At 47.4% G+C, this 24,906-nt stretch overlaps 1 protein-coding gene across 1 annotated transcript in view; it reads right to left on the bottom strand.

Moving 5' to 3' along the window:
* Positions 1–8,840: 8,840 nt before the first annotated feature.
* Positions 8,841–24,906, bottom strand: part of LOC139155145 (ral guanine nucleotide dissociation stimulator-like) — a 40,821-nt gene continuing 24,755 nt past the window's right edge. Inside the window, exons 8-19 of the mRNA XM_070730227.1 lie at positions 24,672–24,887; positions 24,287–24,390; positions 22,824–22,908; positions 22,452–22,529; positions 21,989–22,075; positions 20,924–20,956; positions 17,808–17,929; positions 16,569–16,664; positions 15,340–15,526; positions 12,033–12,260; positions 11,234–11,348; positions 8,841–9,093 (exon numbers count right to left, since the gene is read on the bottom strand). Of these exons, the coding sequence (XP_070586328.1) occupies positions 8,918–9,093; positions 11,234–11,348; positions 12,033–12,260; positions 15,340–15,526; positions 16,569–16,664; positions 17,808–17,929; positions 20,924–20,956; positions 21,989–22,075; positions 22,452–22,529; positions 22,824–22,908; positions 24,287–24,390; positions 24,672–24,887 (1,527 nt within the window). The 3' untranslated portion in view covers positions 8,841–8,917. The remainder of the gene's footprint in view (positions 9,094–11,233; positions 11,349–12,032; positions 12,261–15,339; positions 15,527–16,568; positions 16,665–17,807; positions 17,930–20,923; positions 20,957–21,988; positions 22,076–22,451; positions 22,530–22,823; positions 22,909–24,286; positions 24,391–24,671; positions 24,888–24,906) is intronic.

The following is a 24,906-nucleotide window of genomic DNA, read 5'->3' as shown; positions in this document are numbered from 1 at the left end:
TCACACCAACACTCTGCAGTCTGCATTGGTTGCCGATCAGTTTCCGGTCACAATTCAAAGTGTTGGTTATGACCTATAAAGCCCTTCATGGCATCGGATAAGAATATCTCCGAGACCGCCTCCTGCTGCACGAATCCCAGCGACCGATTAGGTCCCGGATCCCGTCAACTAAACAATGCCGGTTGGCGGGCCCCAGGGGAAGAGCCTTCTCTGTGGCGGCCCCGACTCTCTAGAACCAGCTCCCCCCAGAGATTAGAACTGCCCCTACCCTCCTTGCCTTTCGTAAACTCCTCAAAACCCACCTTTGTCGTCAGGCATGGGGGAATTGAGACATCTCCCCCGGGCCTATACAATTTATGTATGGTATGTTTGTATGTATGTCTGCTTAATAATGGGGTTTTTAAAATATTTTAAATTGTAAATTATTAGATTTGTTATGAATTGTTTTATTGTGTTGTGAGACGCCCCGAGTCTACGGAGAGGGGCGGCACACAAATCTAATAAATAATAATAATAATAATAATAATAATAATAATAATAATAATAATAATAATAATAATGTACGCTGAGAGCATCTGCACCAAAGACAAATTCCTTGTGTGTCTAATCACACTTGGCCAATAAAATTCTATTCTATTCAATAATAATAATAATAATAATAATAATAATAATAATAATAATAATAATAATGTGATTGCACACACAAGGAATTTGTCTTTTGTGCAGATGCTCTCAGATTTTTAGATTTTAGATCTTTAGATTCGGACTTCTCTGGTTGCGCTAACATGGCCCTGTTAAGAAATTGGAACTTGCACAAAAGAGAACCCTGATTTATTTCTCAGATGCGATTTGCAACATTGACACAAGCAAGACAACAACAGGGATTTATGTAAAGGGCCTGTGGCGGCTGCTGCAAAGCTTTAAGTTTTCGGTTGGGGGGGAGGCAGGAGGGACAGACTGACACCCCCACCCTAGCGCTTTGTCTCCCGCTGGGCAACAGCGCTCAGGAGGAAAATCTGCCGGCCACGGGCGAGGGGTGGAGAGGACTCCACCCAGACCCGGGCTGGTTCTGCTTGACCGCCTGGCTTTTGAGCGTCTTAAGAAGCCAGGACTTTGCCAATGACATCATTGACTAGATACCCAGGGCCTGAAAACCGTCACGGGAGCGCATCTGTTCCTCTACCTGGCGAACGTTTTGTGCTTGGTGCAAGGAACAAGACCTGTCGCCTATCAATATCCCTCTTTCCAAGGTCCAAGCAGGGCCTCAATAGGGGACTGTCAGCTCTCTCAGCCATCATTGTCTGTGGCACCTGTCCATCCCTGGCGCACATTCCCCTAGTGTCCAGATTCCTCAAGGGCGTCTCCAACACTCACCCGCCTGTCATGCCCCCGCTTCCCCACATGGGACCTTCCGAAAGTACTACCCTCCCTTAATGTATCTTCTAATCGTGAAGATGCTGCCTTGACGTTATATCCTCTCCATAAACTAAAACGATTTCGCGATGCAGGGCAGCAGCGTTCCTGCCCTTCGCCTCTCTAACCTTCTACCAACCACTGGCGCTGCTTGTTCTCTTCCGCTGGCTTCCCGCTACACAACAGTCATACGAACATTTCCCGCAATAGCTAAATGCATTGCTGTTGTGGTTCAGCCTGAGCCAGATCGAAGACCAGCTGCGTCTCTGCTGGCTCCATGCCCGGGGGAGTCTGAGAGCGGAGGGGAGAGTTCTTTGCAGCCAGACAGTGGAGACAGCAGTCAAGAAAGTGACGATGAAGCAAGGCCTGGGAGCCCTGGGGAAGGGCTATCTCAAGCAAGTAGCTTGGATTCTCTGGAGTCCCTGGATGACGAAGCACAAGCTATCAAGCCCTTCATGGCACCGGACCAGAATATCTTCGGGACCGCCTCCTGCCGCACAAATCCCAGTGACCGGTTAGGTCCCACAGAGTCGGCCTTCTCCGGGTCCCGTTGACTAAACCAGTGATTTTCAACCTTTTTTGAGCCACGGCACATTTTTTAATTTTACAAAATCCTGGGGCACATTGAAGTGGGCGGGGGAGGCCCTAAAAAAGTTTGGACAATTTTTTTTTCTCTTTCTTCCTCCCTTTCGCTCCATTTTTCTTTCCCTCCCTCTTTCTCTCCCTTCTTCTTTTTTCTCTCTCTCCATCCCTCTTTCTTTCTCTCTTCCTTCCTTCCTCTCTTTTTTGCTCTCTTTCTCCCTCCCTCCCTCTATGTCTTTCTCTCTCCCACCTTCCCTCCCTCTCTTTCTCTCTCTTTCTTTCTCTCTCTCTCTTTCTCTATATCTTGTTTTCTTTTTCTCTCTCTTGTTCTTTCTCTCTTTCTGTCTCTTGCTTTCTTTCTCTCTCTCTCTCTTTCTCTCTCTCTATTTCTCTCTCTCTCTCTTCTTTCTTGCTTTCTTTCTCTCTCTCTTGTTTTCTTTCTCTCTCTGAGCTTCGCGGCACACTTGACCATGTCTCACGGCACACTAGTGTGCCGCGGCACACTGGTTGAAAAACACTGGACTAAACAATGTCGTCTGGCCGGACCCAGGGGAAGAGCCTTCTCTGTGTGGGCTCCGACCCTCTGGAACCAGCTCCCCCCTGAGATTAGGATTGCCCCCACCCTCCCTGCCTTTCGTAAACTCCTTAAAACCCACCTCTGTTGTCAGGCATGGGGGAACTAAAACATCTCCCCCTTGCCCATGTTGTTTTGCCGTTTGATTGATTGACTGTGTGCCTGTTTTTTATACAGTAGTCCCTCACCTATCGCTGGTGTTACGTTCCAGACCTGGCCGCCATTGGTGAAATCCGCGATGGGGAATTTATCGACTGATAGTACTTATTTAAATATTTATATTGTAATTGTTTGGTAGGTTTTCATTGTTTTAAGTGTTTATAAACTCTTCCCACACAGTATTTATTTTAGATACAGTATTTAAATACAGTATTTACAATTTTAGATTTATTTTTTTTTGGAAAAACCTGCCGATCGAGTTTGGCGGGCTGTTTAAATCTGCCGATCGGCTTCCTCAGAAACCCCGATGAAGTGAAGCCGCAGTAGGTGAAGCACGGTATAGCGAGGGACGACTGTATATATTGGGATTGTTTTATGAATTTTTTAAATTTAAAATTGTAATTAGATTGGTGGGGATTGGATTTGTTACTATGTACTGTTTTTTATTATTGTTGTGAGCCGCCCCGAGTTTGCGGAGAAGGGTGTCATATAAATCCAATAAATCTAATCTAATCATTAGTATGCGACAGAGACGTATAGATCAAAGGAGAACTCAGCTGCGTAGATATTATCAGCGTTGAATGAGGAACACCAGGGGGTTGGGTGTGGTCCTCATTAGCAGGGAAAGGTTTATAAGGCAGGCGAACCCTTTCGGCAGCGTGGAGTGTTATCAAAGGGGAGTTGGTGTTATCTGCGTTTTCTCTCAGCGTTTTTGTTCCTGGCTCGTGGCCCAGCAGCCTTGAAGACCGGCGGGAGGTTTGATGTACGTATGTCTGTACAAAAGCTAAGGGGGTTTTGTGGGTTTTTTTTGTTTAGGCAAAGGAAAGGAAAGGGAAGCAAAGAACAAAACAAAACACAAAAAACAAAAAACAAAAAAACAAAAAACAAACAACAAAACAAAACAAAACAAAGCAAAACGAAGCGAAGAAGGAAAGCGAAGGAAAGCAAAACAAAACAAAACAAAACGAAACAAAACAAAACAAAACACCGCTAACCAGTGCTGGTAGATCCTGGTGCAGGTATTTCTCAAAGAAAATAAAAAAAGACCAGATGATAATAATAATTTTAAAAAATTAGAGATGTTAACTATCTGGAGGCCAACACTAAAAAAGTGGCAGGTGTCAATTGTGGCGAGGGGCAGCCACACACTTTAAAATGCGGTTGTTTCCTCCTCCCACTGTCAATTCTTCGCACAATGCACAAATTTTGATGACAAATATCTGCGCAAATGCTAAGGATTTTTTTTTGTGTTTTTTTTGTAAATTATATTTACATACATACATATTTACATACATACACACATATTTACATACATACATACTTACATATATACATATTTACATACATACATATTTACATACATACATATTTACATACATACATATTTACATACATACATATTTACATACATACATATTTACATACATACATATGTACATATATACAAAAGAAGTTTTTTTGTTTTTTTTGTTTTTTTTGTTTTTTTGGGTTTTTTGTTTTTTTATAAAAAAAAACTATTTACATACATATGTACATAAGATTTTTTTTGTTTTTTGGGTTTTTTTTTTTTTTAAATCCTGAAGAGTCAACAGAGGGTTTGACAACTGGTCAACAAAACAAAACAAAAAAAAACCAAACCAAACCAAACCAAACCAAACCAAACAAAACCAAACCAAACCAAACCAAACAACCAAAAACAAAGTGAAGCGAAGCGAGGGGAAGCGAAGCGAGGGGAAGCGAAGAGAGGGGAAGCGAAGAGAGACTAAACAAAACCAAACACCACTAACCAGTGCTGTTACATCCTTGGTGCAGGTATTTCTCAAAGAGAAAATGAGAAAGGCCAGATGATAATAATAATTTAGTCAGGCTGAGGTCTTTGTCGCCTACACTAAAAAAACTGGCAGGTGTTCATGGTGGAGAGGGGCAGCCTCACTTTAAAACATTGTTGTTTCATCCTCCCATTGGCAATTCTTCCACACTGCACAAATTTTACTTACATACAAAAACTAAGTGGATTGGGGGGCTTTTTTTGGTTTTGGTTTTTGGGGGAGTTTTTTTGTTTTTTTTGGTTTGGGTTTTTTTTTGTTTTTTTTTTAAATTGTAACGTGTCAACAGAGAGTTTGACAACCGGTCAACAAAACTAAAGAAAACAAAACACCACTAACTGCATCAAAGCACCAGAAAAAAGCCTTTTGCTGGTCAGTGGAAGATAAGGCAGAAACGGTGGACAGGGGGAAATTCAACGCAGCCGCGGGCTGTGGAATCCTTAGATCTTGAGAAAAATATGTATTTTTTTGTTTTTTCCGTTTGTGGTTTTTTGTTTTGTTTCCAAAAAAAAAGAGAGGCTAAAACTCCTCCCAGCGGAACCGAACCTATTAAAACATGAGCACCCATTTCTGCCAACGCATCCCACTTGCTCATAAAGCCGTGGGAGCTTGTTGTTACGACGTCACCCAACGTCACGTTGGCCAACACCCAAGGTTACGCAACTAGGGGCTTCGTTGTTGTCAAACACACACACATACTTAAGATGGAAAGGCCCCGAGAAGAGAGAAAGAGGCTCACGGGAGTTGTAGTCCGGCTTTGGTTTAACGTCTCATTGAGGGGCACCTTTCCCGTTGTGGCTCCTGCCCGATCAGAATAGGAAATGAAGTGTTCTGCCTTCTCTCGTGAGCTGTGACTTACCCTCTGCACCCAATACATGTGGGAAGATGCAGCTATTGTTGCCGTTCAGAGTTTTAGAGTCCTAGATTTTGGAAGTTTTGTAATCTGCACTCTCTGCACAAATGGCATATGGAGGAGACTGAAGGATCATCTACGAGGCAGCACAGAAATTGGGAATTTTGAAATTCAGACCTATTACATGTCCTTCCTTGTACCTGTATTGCTTGTGTTTAGACTTCTGCGGGCCTGCGGTATAACCTGCCCACGAGACATTTCGGGTTTTCCTTGGTAGAAATGAGGCGGGATAGACCACAAGAACGGGCAGCTAGCTGGCCAGCAGAGCACATCAAGGTGCTCCTTGCCCTCTGGACTGAGGCCGCGGTCACTCACGACCTTAGCTCCCACGGGAGGAACCGTGCAGTCTACGATGGCATTTCTCAGCGCCTGGCCGAAATGGGCATTTATCGGACCGGCGACGAATGTCGCGAGAAAATGAAAGGCTTGAAAGTGGCTTACCGCAAGGCTAAGGAAAACAACTCGGTGGGACGGCCGCCGATCAAATGCCCCTTCTATGATGAAATTGACCAGATCATGACCCAGTATATAAACTGCAGGCCTGGTTTTCCCTCTGAGGCTGGTGATGGGTCCGGTGTGGCTGCGGACAGAGCGGAAGGCCTCTCCATCTCTGAGACCTGGGGGACCTCTGAGCATTGGGCATCCCAGGCCTCGGGGCACTGGCTGTCCCAGACTGCGGCCTCCGAAAGCCAAGGGACCGATGAATTCAGCTACACCCAGGCAGAGGCTCATGAGGCTTTTGGTGAGATCCAAGTCATTCCAGTTCAGGTGAAGGAAGAGGAATCTGAAGATGAAATCTCACATGAGCTGGATGTGGCCTCTCCTATGCTAATGGAGATCCAGCCTCCACCCAGGCAGCTCATCTCCATGCTTGACCAGCGTCCCCATCTTCGAACTCGTAAACAAAAAGTTCAGGGGGACGGGCAGATGAGGGGCGCCGGCCAGAGGTGCAGCCGTTCCCATCCGCCGGAGCCGCAGAGAATGCAGAAACAGGCAGCCCTCCAAGCTGAGGAGAAACAGAGCTTAGCCGAGTTCATCCAGTACGACAAGGAGATGAGACGCGAGGATCGGGAGTTCCAGGCCCAGCTCTTTGAGAAACTTTTCCAGAAGCAAACTGAGCTGATCCAGGCCCTGACTCAGCGATCCCCTGACAGCCCTGCCTCTCTTGCCTGCGCTAATCCATTGCAGGCCTCGTCCGTCAAGAACGGATCGGGAAAGGCTGCGGGGCCTAGCTCAACCCTACAGGCCTTGTTGGAACAGATAATGCAGTCCGACCTGCCAGGGAAGAGTCTAAACAGGCTGGCAGTGAAAGAAGCCCTCGGGGGAAGAGTTAAGGTGCCTCCTGAGGTGCAGTATTGGACCGCCGAAGAGATACTGAGGTGGCTCTTGTCCCAGCAGCCTCCTAAAGGCCACTGTCAGGAGATGCTGCCAGGCCCAAGGCTCCCTTTCGTTGCAGGGCACCTGAGAGCCACGGGGAAAGGTGATACCGCAGAGGCCCATCTCTCACTTTTGAACCCATTATGCGACTCGTACCAGAGTTCTCAGCAGCAAGGCAGGGACCAGCTCCGCAACAAGGCCCAGTATCTGTGTGCCAGCAATTGCGCCAAAGCGCTTGAAACAGACGTAGACCTGGAGACCCGCCGACAGTCTTTCAGGCAGTTCCGTTATCAGGAGGCCCACGGGCCCCAGGAAGCCTACAGGTGTCTGTGGCGGCTTTCCCAGCAGTGGTTACGGCCAGAAGCGCGTAGCAAAGAGGAAATTATGGAGCTGCTGGTGGTTGAGCAGTTCCTGAAGATACTCCCTGAGGAGATCCAGACCTTGGTACGTGAATGCCAGCCGGAAAACGGCAAGGAAGCGGTGGCCCTGGCAGAGAGATTCCAGCTCCATTTTGAGTCCAAGAGGCAACGGGACCAAGAACGTGTTACCTCAGATAACATGGTTGTAGATTCTCCTCAAGAAGACTTGAATGTGGATCAGAGACAACCTTGCATAAAAGACAATCGAGAAAATCCTAGGAAGGTTGGCTTATTAGGTACAGAAACACATCTCCAGCTGAGGAAGAGAGCCAGATCAGACCCGAAGGAGCAGATTGTGCCCAAACAGGATGGCGAACACGGTGGGGCGGCTGCCAAGCAGATGAAGCTGAACAATAGCGTAGAAGAGCAAGAAATGGCCGAAACTAGAAAGAAAGCCAAAGAAATGCCCACCTCTGTGCCGGGAAAGAAAGATGGGAAAGCCAAGGGGCGCGGAAGGTCCGTTCCCAGTTATAAAGTGGCCGGGGAAAACCAGACGGAAAAAGAAGCTAAGGTTAAAGGCAGGGGGCGAGTTTCCGAAGCCGTGAACGGGATTCTGCCGGAGCAGAAAGCATCGGCTAGTCTTGGGTCGTCTCAGCTGGCTTTTGGCAAGGATGCAACTGGGTCCAGCCCCCAACCGGGCCACGATGGCCATGGGTCTCCTGACGTAGACCTTCCTTTAGTGACAGCATTGAGATTTTACTGGATTCTCCCTAGAGTGGAAATAGCAGTGGTGACACAGCCCAAGACGGTGGGGCCGGTTCCAGGATGCTACCCCCCTGTGTGGGCTGTACCATGTTGAAAGCTGAGCTGGATACAGTCCGTGAAGAGCTCCAATTAACCCAAGCTTCTACCCTGTATGGGTTGAGCGGCACCTCTTTTCGGGACTTATCGGAGGCTCTTGGCACTATTGTACGAGTCCTGAACAATACAATCCCTTTGCCAGGAACAAACGCTCCCCAGAACATTGCTGAAATCCCTAGTAGGCCAGCATGGCGAGAGAGAAAGCGTCTCTGAATTTTTGCATGGGCCGAATGTAACCCCTCCTCTCCAAGTTCAAGAAATTCAGCAGCAATATTAGAAGCGCCTGATTTAAAAGGAGACTGAAAGCACCCTTTGCTCCTGATTGCCTGAGACTTACAACTATCCCTGTCCGTGTTTCCTTATCCCTTTCCCATCCTAATGGATTGCTTAGACTACAGCTGGCTCTGATCCAGATGCTCTCTCACTGCTACAATGCAAATGTTGTCGTTCCTCTACCTTTTTACTCTTACCTTTGGTTTGTTTTATGGGTTTTTTTATATATAGTGTAGTAATTTCTTTCTTCCCTTTCCTGCTTGAGTTTAAATAAAGCGACTGGGAATGATTTAATGTACCCTTTATGGGCAATAAATAGCATGTGCATTGACCCAATTAGCACAGAAGTCTAAGAAGAGAAAGCTTCCTTTGAATCCACAAGAAATCAAAGCTCCTGTTTTGGAAAGAAAGCAATGGTTTTATTTATTTATTTTGAAAAATACTTTATTAGTTATTTACATTTAAAAAAGGGAATAAACAATACAACAGTACAACAACAACAACAAAAAAAGATGGAAAGGCCCCGGGGTGCTTTTGTGTGTGTGTGCGGGAGCGCAACCTGGCGTCAGGGGGAGGGGGATTAGAAGATGCCTTTGGTGATCTTCCAGCCCCTCTTCTTCATCCTGGGAAGCGTGAAGCTGGAATCTTGCTTCATGGCGGTCACCCGGCCGGGGACGCGCTTCTTGAGGATAAAGTTGCAAGTGCCCTTTGGCTTCATGGCGTAGAAAACGTTGGCATTGTTGGGGATGACGAACTCTAGGGGGAAGAGGGAGAAAGAAAAAAGAAATGATTCCCTACTCCACATCGCTAACCCTAGCCCCAGCAGCAATAGCATTAGCATTTATAGAAACCTAGAAGATTGACGGCCATAGTTCCCTCTAAGCTGAGCAGTGAGCAATCGCTCACTTAAAAATCATCATCAATTCAGAGTTTTCCAAACCTGCCCAGAAGCCGAGAGGGAAAGAGTGAGAGGGAAGGAGAGAGAGAGGAAGAGAGAGAAACAGATAGAAAAAAGAGAGGAAGGAAAAGAGAAAGAAAAAGAATGGGAGTAAGGAAGAGAGAAAGAAAATAAAAATCTAGTTTGAAACTAGCTCAACTATTTAAGTGGCATTTTGATATTGATAGAGTTGCCCTATTATGAGCTCACTGTTATAGACACACAGTACTGTACAGTATTTTATTTTGAAATTCTCTGAGGCAAAACAGGGTGGGTTTTTTATTTGTTTGTTTGTATGTTTGTTTATTATTTCTGTGCTGCCCAGTCCCAAAGGGACTGCCGCTCAGACACTATACTATTCCGCCCACCCCCCAAAAAATTAGAGGGAACACTGTTGACGGCAGGAAAAGACCTCCTGGTCCATCTAGTCTGCCCTGATACGACTTCCTGTATTTTATCTTAGGATGGATCTATGTTTATCTCAGGCATGTTTCAATTCAGTGACTGTGGATTTACCAACCACGTCTGCTTATTTATTTTATTATTTATTATTTATTCATCAGATTTGTATGCCGACCCTCTCCGCAGACTCGGGGCGGCTCACAGCAGCAATAATACAATGTAAACAAATCTAATATTTAAGTTTAAGTTAATTTAAAACCCCAATTTAGAAACCAATCATACATACTAACATACCATGCATAAATTTTATAAGCCTAGGGGGAGGGAAAGTCTCAATTCCCCCATGCCTGACGACAGAGGTGGGTTTTAAGGAGCTTACGAAAGGCAAGGAGGGTGGGGGCAACTCTGATATCTGGGGGGAGTTGGAAGTTTGTTCCAATGATCTACTACTCTTTCAGTCAAATAATATTTTCTCACGTTGCTTCAGACTAACCCCAACTAACTTCAGATTGTGCCCCCTTGTTCTTGTGTCCACTTTCCTATTAAGAACACTTCCCTCCTGAACCTTATTTAACCCTTGGACATATTTAAATGTTTCAATCATGTCCCCTCTTTCCCTTCTGTCCTGCAGACTAGACAGATGGAGTTCATTAATTATATGTTTAGTACGCATGTTGGGTTCATTTTTTTTAGGTTATTAGGGTTTTAATTAATGGTTTTATCATTCAGTTTTATGTTTGATTTCTTCTTTTTTATTGTTGTATTTTATACTGTTGTAAGCTGCCCTGAGTCGGATTGGGCGGCATAGAAGTTGAACTAATTAATAGATAGATAGATAGATAGATAGATAGATAGATAGATAGATAAGATAGATAGATGGATAGATTAGATAGATAGATAGATAGAAAGATAGATAGATAATATAGACAGATAGATAGATTAGATTAGATAGATAGATAGATAGATAATATAGATAGATAGATAAGGTTAGATAGATAGTTAGATAGATAGATAAGATAGATTAGATAGATAGATTAGATAGATAAATAGATAGATAGATTAGATAGATAGATAAGATAGATAAAATAGATTAGATAGATAGATGATAGATAGATAGATAGAATAGATAGATAGATAAATAGATTAGATAGATTAGATAGATAGATATAGATTAGATAGATAGATAGATAGATTAGATAGATAGATTAGATAGATAGATAGATAGATAGATGATAGATTAGATAGATTAGATAGATTAGATAGATAGATAGATAGATAAAATAGATTAGATAGATTAGATAGATAGATAGATAGATGATAGATAGATAGATAGATAGATAGATAGATAGATAGATAGATAGATAGATAGATAGTCTTTCCTGATACGTTTTATGCTTAAGATCTTCCCACCATTTTTGTAGCCCGTCTTTGGACCCGTTCAATTTGATCCGTATCTTTTTGTAGGTAAGACCTCCAAACTGGACACACAATTCATCTACACAGTAAATAAATAGCGCTAAAATAAAATCGGAGAATCCAATACGCAACTTTCAGTACCTCTCTCCCTTGAGATGATCTGGGAAAGTTCATAATTCTCTGGCTTATCTTTGTCCAGGTTGTGTTTGTCCATAGCTTTACGAATCACCGCTGGGGCTTTTTCCTCGTTGCTCACCTGGAAGAGAGGCATTTTAAAAAGGCCCAGAGTGAAGCCAAGCCAAGTTCCCTTCATTCCACCGTTAAGGCGGTCGCTATGCTCTCTAATAGTTGCGCTGATGATGTTACCCAGTTGGGTCGCAAAAAGTCTGAAAAAAATCCACCAATCTCAGAGAGCACCAAGGACCCCTCCAGTCCTCCTCCTCCTCCTCCCAATCTCACTCCCTCTAGCACTGATGTTGTTCCCTAGTTGGGCCATGAAACATCTGCAAGAGAACCAGTAAGCTCAGAGCTTCTGTGAATCTTAACAAAGTCCCATTCCCTTCTAACACTGATGAAGTTACCCAGTTGGGTCATGAAAGGCCACCACAGCTTAACTCCGAGCACAAATATTATCTTGAGAACAGCAAGAGGCCGTGTTTTTGTGGTTGTGCAAAAAAGACACGGTTTTCACTAGGTGTGGTTCCACACCGATGCTCATTAGGTTCAAGTCTCATCTACAGACAGAGACGAGATTATTATCCCAACCTTCTCGCCTCCAGCAAAGCTTTGGGGCACCTAATGTGGTGGGCTCGCAGGCCCTCTTGAGCCTGATAAACTGGGGCCACCTGGGCACGGTCTTGTTCCATTTGGAACCTTTGTTTTTTGAGTTTTAATTCGGGGCTAATTGCCGACTGGCTACGGCGCACGACAGAAGACCTACCAAAATACTTTGATACATGTTTCCATTATCCGTCGCCAATTTGACTCGGATGATACAACAATCGTCGGACTGCTGCTTGGACAAAGGCAACGAGGAGGTTTTGCCGGCAATGGTCGAGACGAACGTTTGTTGTGCAACGTCTAACGTCGCCGGCTGGGAGGATTCGTGGCTTGAACTTGAGCCGAGACCCGATGTATCCACGGAGGAGGAGGAGGGAGATTCCCCATCCTAGAGAAACGGAAAGACGACGTTGACTATCCAATCAATGAGATCTGCCTATCTTATCCTTTGTCCTCGCTGGGAGACATCTTTGGGGTGCTTACAACAACAGGGACCCCACCGTGGTCCAAAGGAAGACGTTGAGAAGGTGGCCTTCTGATGTAGTTCCCCAAACACGGCCAACCCCCCTGAACTCAAGATTCGGCAAAAATTGTTTCTCTCTCTGCATTCTAACAAATCTGTCCGGCGGGAAGATGAATAGTTACCTGCTACATTTAATCACTGCTGCTTTTTATCCCCAGGGCTACGGTAGCAGCGGTGGCTTTTCTGTCCCGAGGACCAGCTCATAGATTTCCACTGCTCTCCTCTCCTCTGCTTTCTGTGTATCAGGCACAGGACCCAGCTGTTCCTCTTGCTCATTGGCCATTTCCAGAACTGGGGGCTGTTGTCCGTCTGAGAGCTGATGGACAGCCCAGGCTTTGCCCCTCCCTCCCTCCCTCTCCCTGCTTCTCTCTCTCCCCTCTCCCTCTCTCTCTCTCTTCATCTCTCTCTCCACCCTCTCCCTCTCTCCCACTCTCTCTTCATCTCTCTCTTCATCTCTCTCCCTCCTTCTCTCTCCTTCTATCCCCCTCTCCCACACTCTCTTCATCTCTCTCTCCCTCTCTCTCTTCATATCTCTCCCCCTCCCTCTCTCTCTTCCTCTCTCTTCCCCCCTCTGTCTCTTCATCTCTCTCTCCACCCTCTACCTCTCTCCCACTCTCTCTTCATCTCTCTCTTCATCTCACTCTCTCCCTCCTTCTCTCTCCTTCTATCCGCCTCTCCCACACTCTCTTCATCTCTCTCTCCCTCTCTCTCTTCATATCTCTCCCCCTCCCTCTCTCTCTTCCTCTCTCTTCCCCCCTCTGTCTCTTCATCTCTCTCTCCACCCTCTCCCTCTCTCCCACTCTCTCTTCATCTCACTCTCTCCCTCCTTCTCTCTCCTTCTATCCCCCTCTCCCACACTCTCTTCATCTCTCTCTCCCTCTCTCTCTTCATCTCTCTCTCCACCCTCTCCCTCTCTCCCACTCTCTTCATCTCTCTCTTCATCTCACTCTCTCCATCCTTCTCTCTTCTTCTATCCCCCTCTCCCACACTCTCTTCATCTCTCTCTCCCTCTCTCTCTTCATATCTCTCCCCCTCCTTCTCTCTCTTCCTCTCTCTTCCCCCCTCTGTCTCTTCATCTCTCTCTCCACCCTCTCCCTCTCTCCCTCCTTCTATCCCCCTCTCCCCCTCTCTCTTCATCTCTCCCCCCCCTGCCCCCCTCTCTCTCTCCCTGTGCCAGCTCCATTCCCTCTCACTTTGCCCTGATGCTGACCTGACTCTCCCACCTCCTCCTCTGGTTTGGCTGCGGGAGGGGCTGGTGACTGACAGGCCAAATCAGATAGTTTTGGAGATGGACTCTCCAAAGGGTCTCTAGATGTTGCACCTCGGTGGCAAGTGCAGTACTGCAAGCTATTTCCGCTGAGCACTGGCTGCCAGCCGTTTGGCAGATCGAATCTCAGTAGGCTCAAAGTTGACTCAGCCTTCCGTCCTTCCGAGATGGGTCAAATGAGGACCCAGATTGTTGGGGGCAAGAGGCTGGTTCTCTAATCCGCTTAGAGAAGGCTGTAAGAGCACTAGGGTCTATAAATCTCAGTGCTATTGCCCTTCCTTCCTTCCTTCCTTCCTTCCTTCCTTCCTCCCTTCCCTTCCCTTCACTTCCCTTCCTTCCCACTGCCAGCACTTCAATCCTCACCAGGCTCAAGGTTGACTCAGCCTTCCATCCTTCTAAGGGGGTCAAATGAGGACTCAGATTGTTGGGGGCAAGAGGCTGGTTCTCTAATCCGCTTAGAGAGGGCTGTAAGAGCACTAGGGTCTATAAATCTCAGTGCTATTGCCCTTCCTTCCTTCCTTCCTTCCTTCCTTCCTCCCTTCCCTTCCCTTCACTTCCCTTCCTTCCCACTGCCAGCACTTCAATCCTCACCAGGCTCAAGGTTGACTCAGCCTTCCATCCTTCTAAGGGGGTCAAATGAGGACTCAGATTGTTGGGGGCAAGAGGCTGGTTCTCTAAACCGCTTAGAGAGGGCTGTAAGAGCACTAGGGTCTATAAATCTCAGTGCTATTGCCCTTCCTTCCTTCCTTCCTTCCTTCCTTCCTCCCCCTCCCTTCCCTTCCCTCCCTCCCTCCCTTCCCACTGCCAGCAGTTCAATCCTCACCAGGCTCAAGGTTGACTCAGCCTTCCATCCTTCTAAGGGGGTCAAATGAGGACCCAGATGGTTGGGGGCAATTATGCTGACCCTCTGTAAAAACTGTTTAGAGAGGGCTGTAAAGCACCACGAAGCGGTATCTAAGTCTAAAATGCTAGGGCCAAACCTCTTCTATTATATCCTACCCCGTGCGACTTCTGGCCCATCGTATCTTCTCAAAGCACCAAGAAGACCATCATCTCCGCATTCTCACTTCCCTGGTTGCTCTAAACCAGTGGTCCCCAACGTTTTTTCCACCAGGGACCAGTTTCAGCAAGACAATTTTTCTATGGCCCGGTGGGGGCGGAAAGGGGTGTGGTTGGGGGCGGGATTAAGCATGGGGGTGCTGGTCCTCCCTGCCCCTCTTTCCCACCATCGCCCTGTTGCCGGCAGAACCTGCCTCCCAAGCCCTCTTGCCCAGCGGGAGCTAAGCGCTGGAGAGGGGGTCAGGCTGGCCCTCCTGCCTCCCCCCAGCCAAAAACGCAAAAGCGCCCCGCGGCAGAAGCCAAAAGAGGCTTGAGCCTCTCGGTCCTTCCCGCCCCTCTGTCCCGTCCATCGTCCTGTGGCCGGCAGAACCTGCCTCCCGAGGCCTCTTGCCTGGCGGGAGGCGAAGCACTGGAGGGAGGGGGCAGCGGCAGGAGGGCCGGCAGCTGCTGACTCCACGGACCGGTGCAACATGCCCGCGGCCCGGTACTGGTCCGCGGCCCGGTGGTTGGGGACCCCTGCTCTAAACCACCACCACCCACACATCAGAGCCCTCCTATGCCCACCCCCCTTGAAATGGGACCCCCTTGCCGTCCCCCCAGGGAGCCAGGGTCCTGTACCTTTTTCTCCGGGACCCAATCAGGCAACTCGGACTCATCGATGGGCTTCATCTCTTCCAGGACAGAGTTGCTGGTACAGGCTAAGGAGCTGCCGACAGAATTGACCCGATTGCTGGGCTTCGGGTGGCCTAAGAACTTGAAGGGAGAGCTGCTGCTGGCACAGGCGTCGCCATTGGGGGACGGGCGGCTGCGGGGAGAAAAGAAGTCCAGCCATAAATGACGGGCCTGGTTTTTAACTCTTGGGATTTGACTGCTTGTTTAAAAAAAAAATTGTTTTAGGGGGTTTTAATATTATTTGCATGTTTTATTTCTGGTTGAGAGCCACCTAGAATCCCTAGGGAGCATACGAATTGAATTTTTTTAAAAAATAGAATTAATAAAAGTCGGGAGAAGGGCGGGGGGGGATTGGATGGGGCTGGCTCCCACCTTGAGTGGGGAGCGTGTTCCTGTAATAGATTGCAGGGAGGGAGGGAGGGAAGGAAGGAAGGAGATGGGAAGGAGATGGGAATTAGAAGGAAGGAAAGAAGGAAGGAAGGAAGGAGATGGGAAGGAAAAGGAAGGAGATGAGAATTAGAAGGAAGGAAGGAAGGAAGGAAGGAAGGAAGGGAGATGGGAAGGATAAGGAAGGAGATGAGAATTAGAAGGAAGGAAGGAAGGAGATGGGAAGGAGAAGGAAGGAGATGAGAATTGGAAGGAAGGAAGGAAGGAGATGGGAATGAGAAGGAAGGAGATGAGAATTAGAAGGAAGGAAGGAAGGAAGGAAGGAGATGGGAAGGAAAAGGAAGGAGATGAGAATTAGAAGGAAGGAAGGAAGGAAGGAGATGGGAAGGAGAAGGAAGGAGATGAGAATTAGAAGGAAGGAAGGAAGGAGATGGGAAGGAGAAGGAAGGAGATGAGAATTGGAAGGAAGGAAGGAAGGAAGGAAGGAAGGAGATGGGAAGGAGAAGGAAGGAGATGAGAATTGGAAGGAAGGAAGGAAGGAAGGAGATGGGAATGAGAAGGAAGGAGATGAGAATTGGAAGGAAGGAAGGAAGGAAGGAGATGGGAATGAGAAGGAAGGAGATGGGAATGAGAAGGAAGGAAGGAAGGAGATGGGAATGAGAAGGAAGGAGATGAGAATTCGAAGGAAGGAAGGAAGGAGCCTCCTTTCAACAGGTCCCGTGTTTCCAGCAGTACCAGGTGGGGCAGCTGACCTCCTGTGTTGAAGACCCTCCTTCCTTCCCACTTACTCGCTGATCGGCTTAACGCTGCCCGTGGTCTTAAAGGCTTTCACAGTGTTGTTGGCCATTTCCGACAAGGGTTCGATATCGCACGAAAGGCTGTAGCTGAAAACCAAAGAGCAAGAGAGGACGATGAGCACCGGGGCCACTTCCAGGAGACTTGGTCTAGTGCGGAAGGCATCAGGCTAGAAAGCTGAAGACGGGGAGTTCAAGTCCTGCCTTAGGCATGAAAGAAAACTAATCACCAGGTGCTGTTGAGTTCTGCCTTAGGCAGGAAAGCCAACCGGGCGAGTTTGGACCAATCACCAGGAGACGGGGAGTTCTAGCCCTGCCTTATGAACGCAAGCCAGCTCTCTTGATTTTGGGTCAATCCCTCTCCTTCAGTTCAACCCAACTCAACGTGTTGTTGTGGGACAAATAAGAGGCGGAAGGTGTGTTGGGTCTGTTCACAGCCTTAATTTGCAAAAATAATCAGGCAGGATACAAAGAAAGAAAAATATTTCTTGGCTTGACAAGAAGTCCTAAATTTATTTTCTTTCTTTCTTTCTTTCTTTCCTTCTTTCTTTCCTTTCTTTCTTTCCTTCTTTCTTTCCTTTCCTTCTTTCCTTCCCTCTTTCTTTCCTTCTTTCTTTCTTCTTTCTTTCCTTTCTTACTTTCCTTCTTTCTTTCTTTCCTTCCTTCTTTCTTTCTTACTTTTCTTCTTTCTTTCCTTCTTTCTTTTTTTCCTTCCTTCTTTCTTTCCTTCCCTCTCTTTCCTTCCTTCTTTCTTTCTTTCTTTCTCTTTCTTTCTTTCTTTCTTCTTTCCTTTCTTTCTTTGTTTTCTTCCTTCTTTCTTTCTTTCCTTCTTTCCTTCTTTCTTTCTTTCTTCTTTCTTTTCTTTCTTTCCTTCTTTCTTTCTTTCCTTCTTTCTTTCTTTCTTTCTTCTTTCTTTCTTCTTTCTTTTCTTTCTTTCTTTCCTTCCTTCTTTCTTTCCTTCCTTCTTTCTTTCCTTCTTTCTTTCTTTCCTTTCTTTCTTTCCTTCCTTCTTTCTTTCCTTTCTTTCTTTCCTTCCTTCCTTTCTTTTTTCTTTCTTTCTTTTGTGACTTGTTTATTGTGGCTGACAGCAATGCTAGCAATAAAAATACTAGCAATAAAAACAAAAAAGCCTTAACTCACACACACATCTATCCATTCATATATATAAAACAATTTAAAAAATAATACAACCGCTATTTGCAGCCCAGGAGAAGAACGGAGCCCTCTTCTTACCTTTCGGCTTCACTTAGCTGTTCCAATTCCTGAAACCAAGTCTTGAAATGATTGTCCTCAATGAAGTTGTAATTATTACAAGCCGACTGGAGCAACTTGATCTGGGCAATGACTTCAAACTCCTGCAGGAAGCAACCAAGATGTTTGGGCGTGTTTGCGTTTAAAGGGGGAGAAAATAGCGGTGGGTTTCAAATTTTTTAACTGCCGATGCCATGGGCCTAGCAGGGAACGGATGCTACAAACTCCCCATTTCCTGCCAACCAGCTGGGAATCGGGAGGCAGAGAATAGGTGAGGGCAGGGCCGACCAAAAGTGGTATTTACGTTGTCCGAGCTACTCAAAATTTCCACTACCGGTTCTCCAAACTACTGAAAATTTCCGCCCGCCAATCAAAGCCAGCATCACTTTGGTGAAGAGGTCATTCCAAATTTCTGACTTTGAACTGCTGCCTTCCTCTTTCTCGAGATAACCGCACCAATCCCAGCAGCCGATACGGTCCCACAGAGTTGGCCTTCTCCGGGTCCTGTCGACTAAGCAATGTCGTTTGGCGGGCCCCAGGGGAAGAGCCTTCTCTGTGGTGGCCCCGGTCCTCTGGAACCAACTCCCCCCCCCCGGAGATTAAGTTTAAGTTTAAGTTTAATCAGATTTGTATGCCGCCCCTCTCCGCAGACTCGGGGCGGCTCACAACAATAGCAATACAATGTAAGACAAATCCAATATTTAAATTAATTTAAAAAAACACCACAAGTTAAAACCAATCATACACACTAGCGTACCATGCATAAATTTTATAAGCCTAGGGGAAAGGAACATGTCAATTCCCCCATGCCTGATGACAGAGGTGGGTTTTAAGGAGCTTACGAAAGGCTAGGAGGGTGGGGGCAACTCTGATATCTGGGGGGAGTTGGTTCCAAAGGGTCGGGGCCGCCACAGAGAAGGCTCTTCCCCTGGGTCCCGCCAAACGACATTGTTTAGTTGACGGGACCCGGAGAAGGCCAACTCTGTGGGACCTAACTGGTCGCTGGGATTCGTGCGGCAGAAGGCGGTCCCGGAGATATTCTGGTCCAGTGCCATAAAGGGCTTTATAGGTCATAACCAACACTTTGAATTGTGACCGGAAACTGATCGGCAACCAATGCAAACTGCGGAGTGTTGGTGTGACATGGGCAAATTTAGGAAAGCCCATGATAGCTCTCGCAGCTGCATTCTGCACGATCTGAAGTTTCCGAACACTTTTCAAAGGTCGCCCCATGTAGAGAGCATTACAGTAGTCGAGCCTCGAGGTGATGAGGGCATGAGTGATTGTGAGCAGTGACTCCCGGTCCAGATAGGGCCGCAACTGGTGCACCAGACGAACCTGGGCAAACGCCCCCCCTCGCCACAGCTGAAAGATGTTTCTCTAATGTGAGCTGTGGATCGAGGAGGACGCCCAAGTTGTGAACCCTCTCTCAGGGGGTTAGTGACTCCCCCCCCCAGGGTGATGGACGGACAGATGGAATTGTTCTTGGGAGGCAAAACCCACAGCCACTCCGTCTTATCCAGGTTGAGCTTGAGTCTGTTGACACCCATCCAGACCCCAACAGCCTCCAAGCACCGGCACATCACTTCCACTGCTTCGCCGACTGGACAAGGGGTGGAGATGTAAAGCTGGGTATCATCTGCATACTGATAATACCTCACCCCATGCCCTTGGATGATCTCACCCAGCGGTTTCATGTAGATATTAAATAGTAGGGGGGAGAGGACCGACCGCTGAGGCACTCCACAAGGGAGTAACCTAGAGGTCTACCTCTGACCCCCCACTAACACCGACTGCGACCGACCAGAGAGGTAGGAAGAGAACCACTGAAGCACAGTGCCTCCCACTCCCAACCCCTCCAGCCGGTGCAGAAGGATACCATGGTCGATGGTATCGAAAGCCGCTGAGAGGTCAAGAAGCACCAGGACAGAGGATAAAGCCCTGTCCCGGGCCCGCCAGAGATCATCCATCAGCGCGACCAAAGCAGTTTCCGTGCTGTAGCCGGGCCTGAATCCTGACTGCTGAGGACCTAGATAATCGGCTTCTTCCAAGGACCGCTGGAGCTGGAGCGCCACCACCTTCTCAACAACCTTCCCCATAAAGGGAAGGTTGGAGACTGGTCGATAGTTGTTGAGAATGGCTGGGTCCAGGGAAGGCTTCTTGAGGAGGGGGCGCACAAGTGCCTCCTTGTAGGGATCCGGGAAGGACCCCCTCCCCAAAGAAGCGTTGACAATCTCCTGGACCCAGCTCCGTGTCACCTCCCTGCTGGCCGAAACCAGCCAGGAGGGACACGGATCCAGTAAACAGGTGGCGGAACTCACAGCTCCAATGGCCTTGTCCACTTCATCAGGTGTCACCAGATCAAACTCTTCCCAGACAGGTGGACAAGTACGTGCCCCAGTCACCTCAACTGACTCGTTGTCAGTCGACTCTATATTCCAATTGGAGTCGAGGTCCGCTCGGATCCGAGCAATTTTATCAGTGAAAAACGTGTTAAAATCCTCGGCACTGCTCTGCAAGGGCTCCCCAACTCCCCCCTGGTTAAGAAGGGAGCGGGTCACCCTAAACAGAGCGGCCGGGCGGGATTAGAGCTGCCCCCACCCTCCCTGTCTTTCGTAAACTACTCAAGACTCATTTATACCGCCAGGCAGGGGGGAGTTGAGATAGCTCTTCCCCCTAGGCCATTACAAGTTATGCATGGTAAGTTTGTGTGTATGTTTGGTTTTATAAAAGAGGTTTTTAGTTGTTTTTTATTATTGGATTGTGCATGTTGTGTTTATTATTGCTGTTAGCCGCCCCGAGTCTGCGGAGAGGGGCGGCATACAAATCCAATAAATTATTATTAAATTATTAATTATAATACAGGGGGTTCTTTGGCTAATGACAATTCATTTAGTGGCCCAGATGACAAGCAATATCAATGGGGCAGACAGGTTTACTTTACAACGTTGTTACTATCTGGGATTCGCTTAACGCCCATGGCAAGAAAGACTGTACAAAGGGTTTTTTAAAAAAGCACTCAAGTGTCTCGTTTAGCAGCAGGAATTTTGAGTGCTCGATCGTGGTCGTAAATCCGGGAATAATTGCAAATGACTGACCTTTCTTCTTTTCTCAAAGTTGATTAGATTTCCCTAAAAAAGAAAGAAAGAACCCAGATCCTTAACATTCCATGTTCTTAATAATAATAATAATAATAATAATAATAATAATAATAATAATAATAATAGTTTATTAGATTTGGATGCAAAGCAGACTCAGCAAAGATAGCAAGGATCGCGATGTATTTATTTGCAACCAGAGGCTAGACTTTTTTTTTTTTAAGGCGTTCAAGTCAAGTAAAATATGTTTCGACGATGAGGAATCTGACAGGCAACCAGAACGATCTTAATTCATTTAATTTAATTTAATTATAGAAACATAGAAACATAGAAACATAGATGTCTGACGGCAGAAAAAGACCTCCTGGTCCATCTAGTCTGCCCTTATACTATTTTCTGTATTTTATCTTAGGATGGATATATGTTTATCCCAGGCATGTTTAAATTCAGTTACTGTGGATTTATCTACCACGTCTGCTGGAAGTTTGTTCCAAGGATCTACTACTCTTTCAGTAAAATAATATTTGGTTTATAAGTTTATAATTCAAAGTGTTGGTTATGACCTATAAAGCCCTTCATGGCACCGGACCAGGTTACCTCAGGGACCGCCTTCTGCTGCACGAATCCCAGCGACCAGTTAGGTCCCACAGAGTGGATCTTCTCCGGGTCCCGTCAACTAAGCAATGTCACCTGGCGGGACCCAGGGGAAGAGCCTTCTCTGTGGCGGCCCCGGCCCTCTGGAACCAACTCCCCCCAGAGATTAGAACTGCCCCCACCCTCCTTGCCTTTCGTAAACAACTTAAAACCCACCTCTGCCGCCAGGCATGGGGGAATTGAGATCCTCTTTCCCCCTAGGCCTTTACAATTCTATGCATGGTATGTATGTATGTATGTATGTTTGGTTTTTATATTAATTGATTTTTAATCATCAATACCAAATTACTATTGTACCCTGTTTTATTGTCGCTGTTAGCCGCCCCGAGTCTCTGGAGAGGGGCGGCATACAAATCCAATAAATAAAATAAATAAATAAATAAGCCGCCCAAGGCTAGGAGGAGAACCTACCTCCAATTTATCCTTCATGAAGGTGTCCAGCATCACCAGGTCAGTCAAGAAGGTGCCCAGGTAAGGAATGGTGCCTTGCATTACACCCTGGAATGGAAAAAGGGAAAATTAGGAAGAGGAATGGAGGCAGGAGAAACAGCAAAAAAAGGGACATCCTCGGTCAGTCCAAACCACGGCTGTCCCAACGGTGCTTTCGCAAAAGGCAGCTGCATTTTTGTTCCGCCTCGAAAGACGTTTCCCTTCTACCCCGAGATGCTTCCCCAGTTCCAGAGAGAAGTTTCATTTGCTTGGAGTTATATTGTGTTGTTTAAGTGTCCCCTTTATCCTTTGGAGCAGTGTATTTTACTCTTTTGTTATTGCCTATGATTGCACGCCCTCCAGAGTCCACTAGGAATTGGGCGGCTTAGAAGTGAAATAAATAAAATAAATTAAAATAAATTAAATGAGATTCCTGCGTCCTCACCATTTCTTCTTGATGCTGCAGGCGCTTCAGATCAGTTTTGGAGTGGATCTCCAGGGTGGCAAATTTGGAGGTCCCTTCCTGAAAGTGGGGTTTGAAAGAGAAGTCAAGGTGAATGGAACCAGCTCTGGACCAGAAATCGGAGGTAAAACCCATTAATACCTCCGAGACCGCCTTCTGCCGCACGAGCCGCAGCGACAGATTAGGTCCCACAGAGTTGGCCTTCTCCGGGTTCCGTCGACAAAACAATGTCGTCTGGCGGGACCCAGGGGAAGAGCCTTCTCTGTGGCGGCCCCGACCCTCTGAGGGTCTGGTCAAGGCGTTCTTTTCCCTACTTTCCGGAGAAAACACCAATTCTAACCGAGGGACCTTTACCTTAATAAGCAGCTCCCTGCTCAATGAATAATTGTTATCGTCCGAAAAGATTTCAGATAATTTGCGGAAGACGCAGCAGCTTTCCCTGCGAAAGGAAGGAAGAGTTAATATTACAATTAATTATATTAACAATTAATATTAACGGTTGAGGTTTTGGTCAGGTTGGGTGCATACGTTGATGTTATATGGAATTTGGCGTGTTTCATTTGTCTATGCAGTAGCGCCTCTACTTACGAACTTAATTCATTCTGTGACCAAGTTCTTAAGTAGAAACGTTTGTAAGAAGAAGCAATTTTTCGCCAAAGGAATCAATGTCAAGGCAAACAATGCGTGCAATTGGGGAAACCACAGGGAGGGTGGACGCCCTGTTTCCTCCCAGGAGATTCCTAGAGAGGCCCCACGGAGGCTTCTCCCTGACTTTTCCGGCCCTGTTTCCTCCCAGGAGATTCCTAGAGAGGCCCCACGGAGGCTTCTCCCTGACTTTTCCAGCCCTGTTTCCTCCCAGGAGATTCCTAGGGAGGCCCCACAGAGGCTTCTCCCTGACTTTTCTAGCCCTGTTTCCTCCCAGGAGATTCCTAGAGAGGCCCCACGGAGGCTTCTCCCTGACTTTTCCAGCCCTGTTTCCTCCCAGGAGATTCCTAGGGAGGCCCCACAGAGGCTTCTCCCTGACTTTTCCGGCCCTGTTTCCTCCCAGGAGATTCCTAGAGAGGCCCCACGGAGGCTTCTCCCCGACTTTTCCAGCCCTGTTTCCTCCCAGGAGATTCCTAGGGAGGCCCCACAGAGGCTTCTCCCTGACTTTTCCGGCCCTGTTTCCTCCCTGGAGATTCCTAGAGAGGCCCCACAGAGGCTTCTCCCCGACTTTTCCAGCCCTGTTTCCTCCCAGGAGATTCCTAGGGAGGCCCCACAGAGGCTTCTCCCTGACTTTTCCAGCCCTGTTTCCTCCCAGGAGATTCCTAGAGAGGCCCCACAGAGGCTTTTCCCTGACTTTTCCAGCCCTGTTTCCTCCCAGGAGATTCCTAGGGAGGCCCCACAGAGGCTTCTCCCTGACTTTTCCGGCCCTGTTTCCTCCCAGGAGATTCCTAGAGAGGCCCCACGGAGGCTTCTCCCCGACTTTTCCAGCCCTGTTTCCTCCCAGGAGATTCCTAGGGAGGCCCCACAGAGGCTTCTCCCTGACTTTTCCGGCCCTGTTCCCTCCCAGGAGATTCCTAGAGAGGCCCCACGGAGGCTTCTCCCCGACTTTTCCAGCCCTGTTTCCTCCCAAGAGATTCCTAGGGGAGGCCCCACAGAGGCTTCGGAAAGGGGCGGCATACAAATCTAATAAATAAATGAAATAAATAAGTAAGTAAGTAAATAAATAAGTAAATCGCAAATAAGTAAATAAATTTGGGAAGCGTTGGCATGAAGACCGGTAAGGGGATAACAGGCGCTCATCTGCAGGGCCTTGTCCTCTTCTCTGGACTCACCGCGATACTTCATCCCAGGTTTTCTTCAGCCTATGAATGGCGTAGCTCTGGAGGGCGGAAACGATGGCATGGAGGGAAGAGAGGTTCTTCAGGATTCGGCATGACTGCAGAGGGGAGGGGGGGTGGTTTGGAAAAAACGACAGGTGTCAATCAGCTGCTCGGATCGCTGTCTTATGTCTACGGTGGTGCTTCTCCAATAGTGACGCGGGTCTCTCTGGCGTGGCGCGATGCCAGAGGGGCGCGTGACCCCGAGGGAAGATGGTGGTGGGTTTTTCCCGCAGGGAGTAGGGGTTTTTTGCTGCACCGAACTACGGCGCCCAACGCAGAGCAGGAGACTTGAAGTGGGAAAAAGAGAGAGGGAAGCCCGTTGGATACTGTAACGTACCTGGGCGATTTCGATCCAGCGCTCCAGCAATTTGGCTCTCTCCTGGGGCTTCAGCGTCTTGTCCTTCAGGCAGGTGACGATGACGCAATTGGTGACGGTGTTGAACTGGGCGATGGTGGCCCGGATGGTGGGGGCCAAATGCTCCTTCCCTTCCTTGTCCCGCTGGGACCAGATGGAGCCCAGGCAGTGATAAGGCACCACTTTCATAAAGAGGTCCTGCATCAGGGGGGAGGGG

This window comes from Erythrolamprus reginae (assembly GCF_031021105.1).
Source record: "Erythrolamprus reginae isolate rEryReg1 chromosome 13 unlocalized genomic scaffold, rEryReg1.hap1 SUPER_13_unloc_13, whole genome shotgun sequence".
Classification (NCBI taxonomy): domain Eukaryota; kingdom Metazoa; phylum Chordata; class Lepidosauria; order Squamata; family Dipsadidae; genus Erythrolamprus; species Erythrolamprus reginae.
This window is presented reverse-complemented; position numbering and strand designations above follow the sequence as displayed.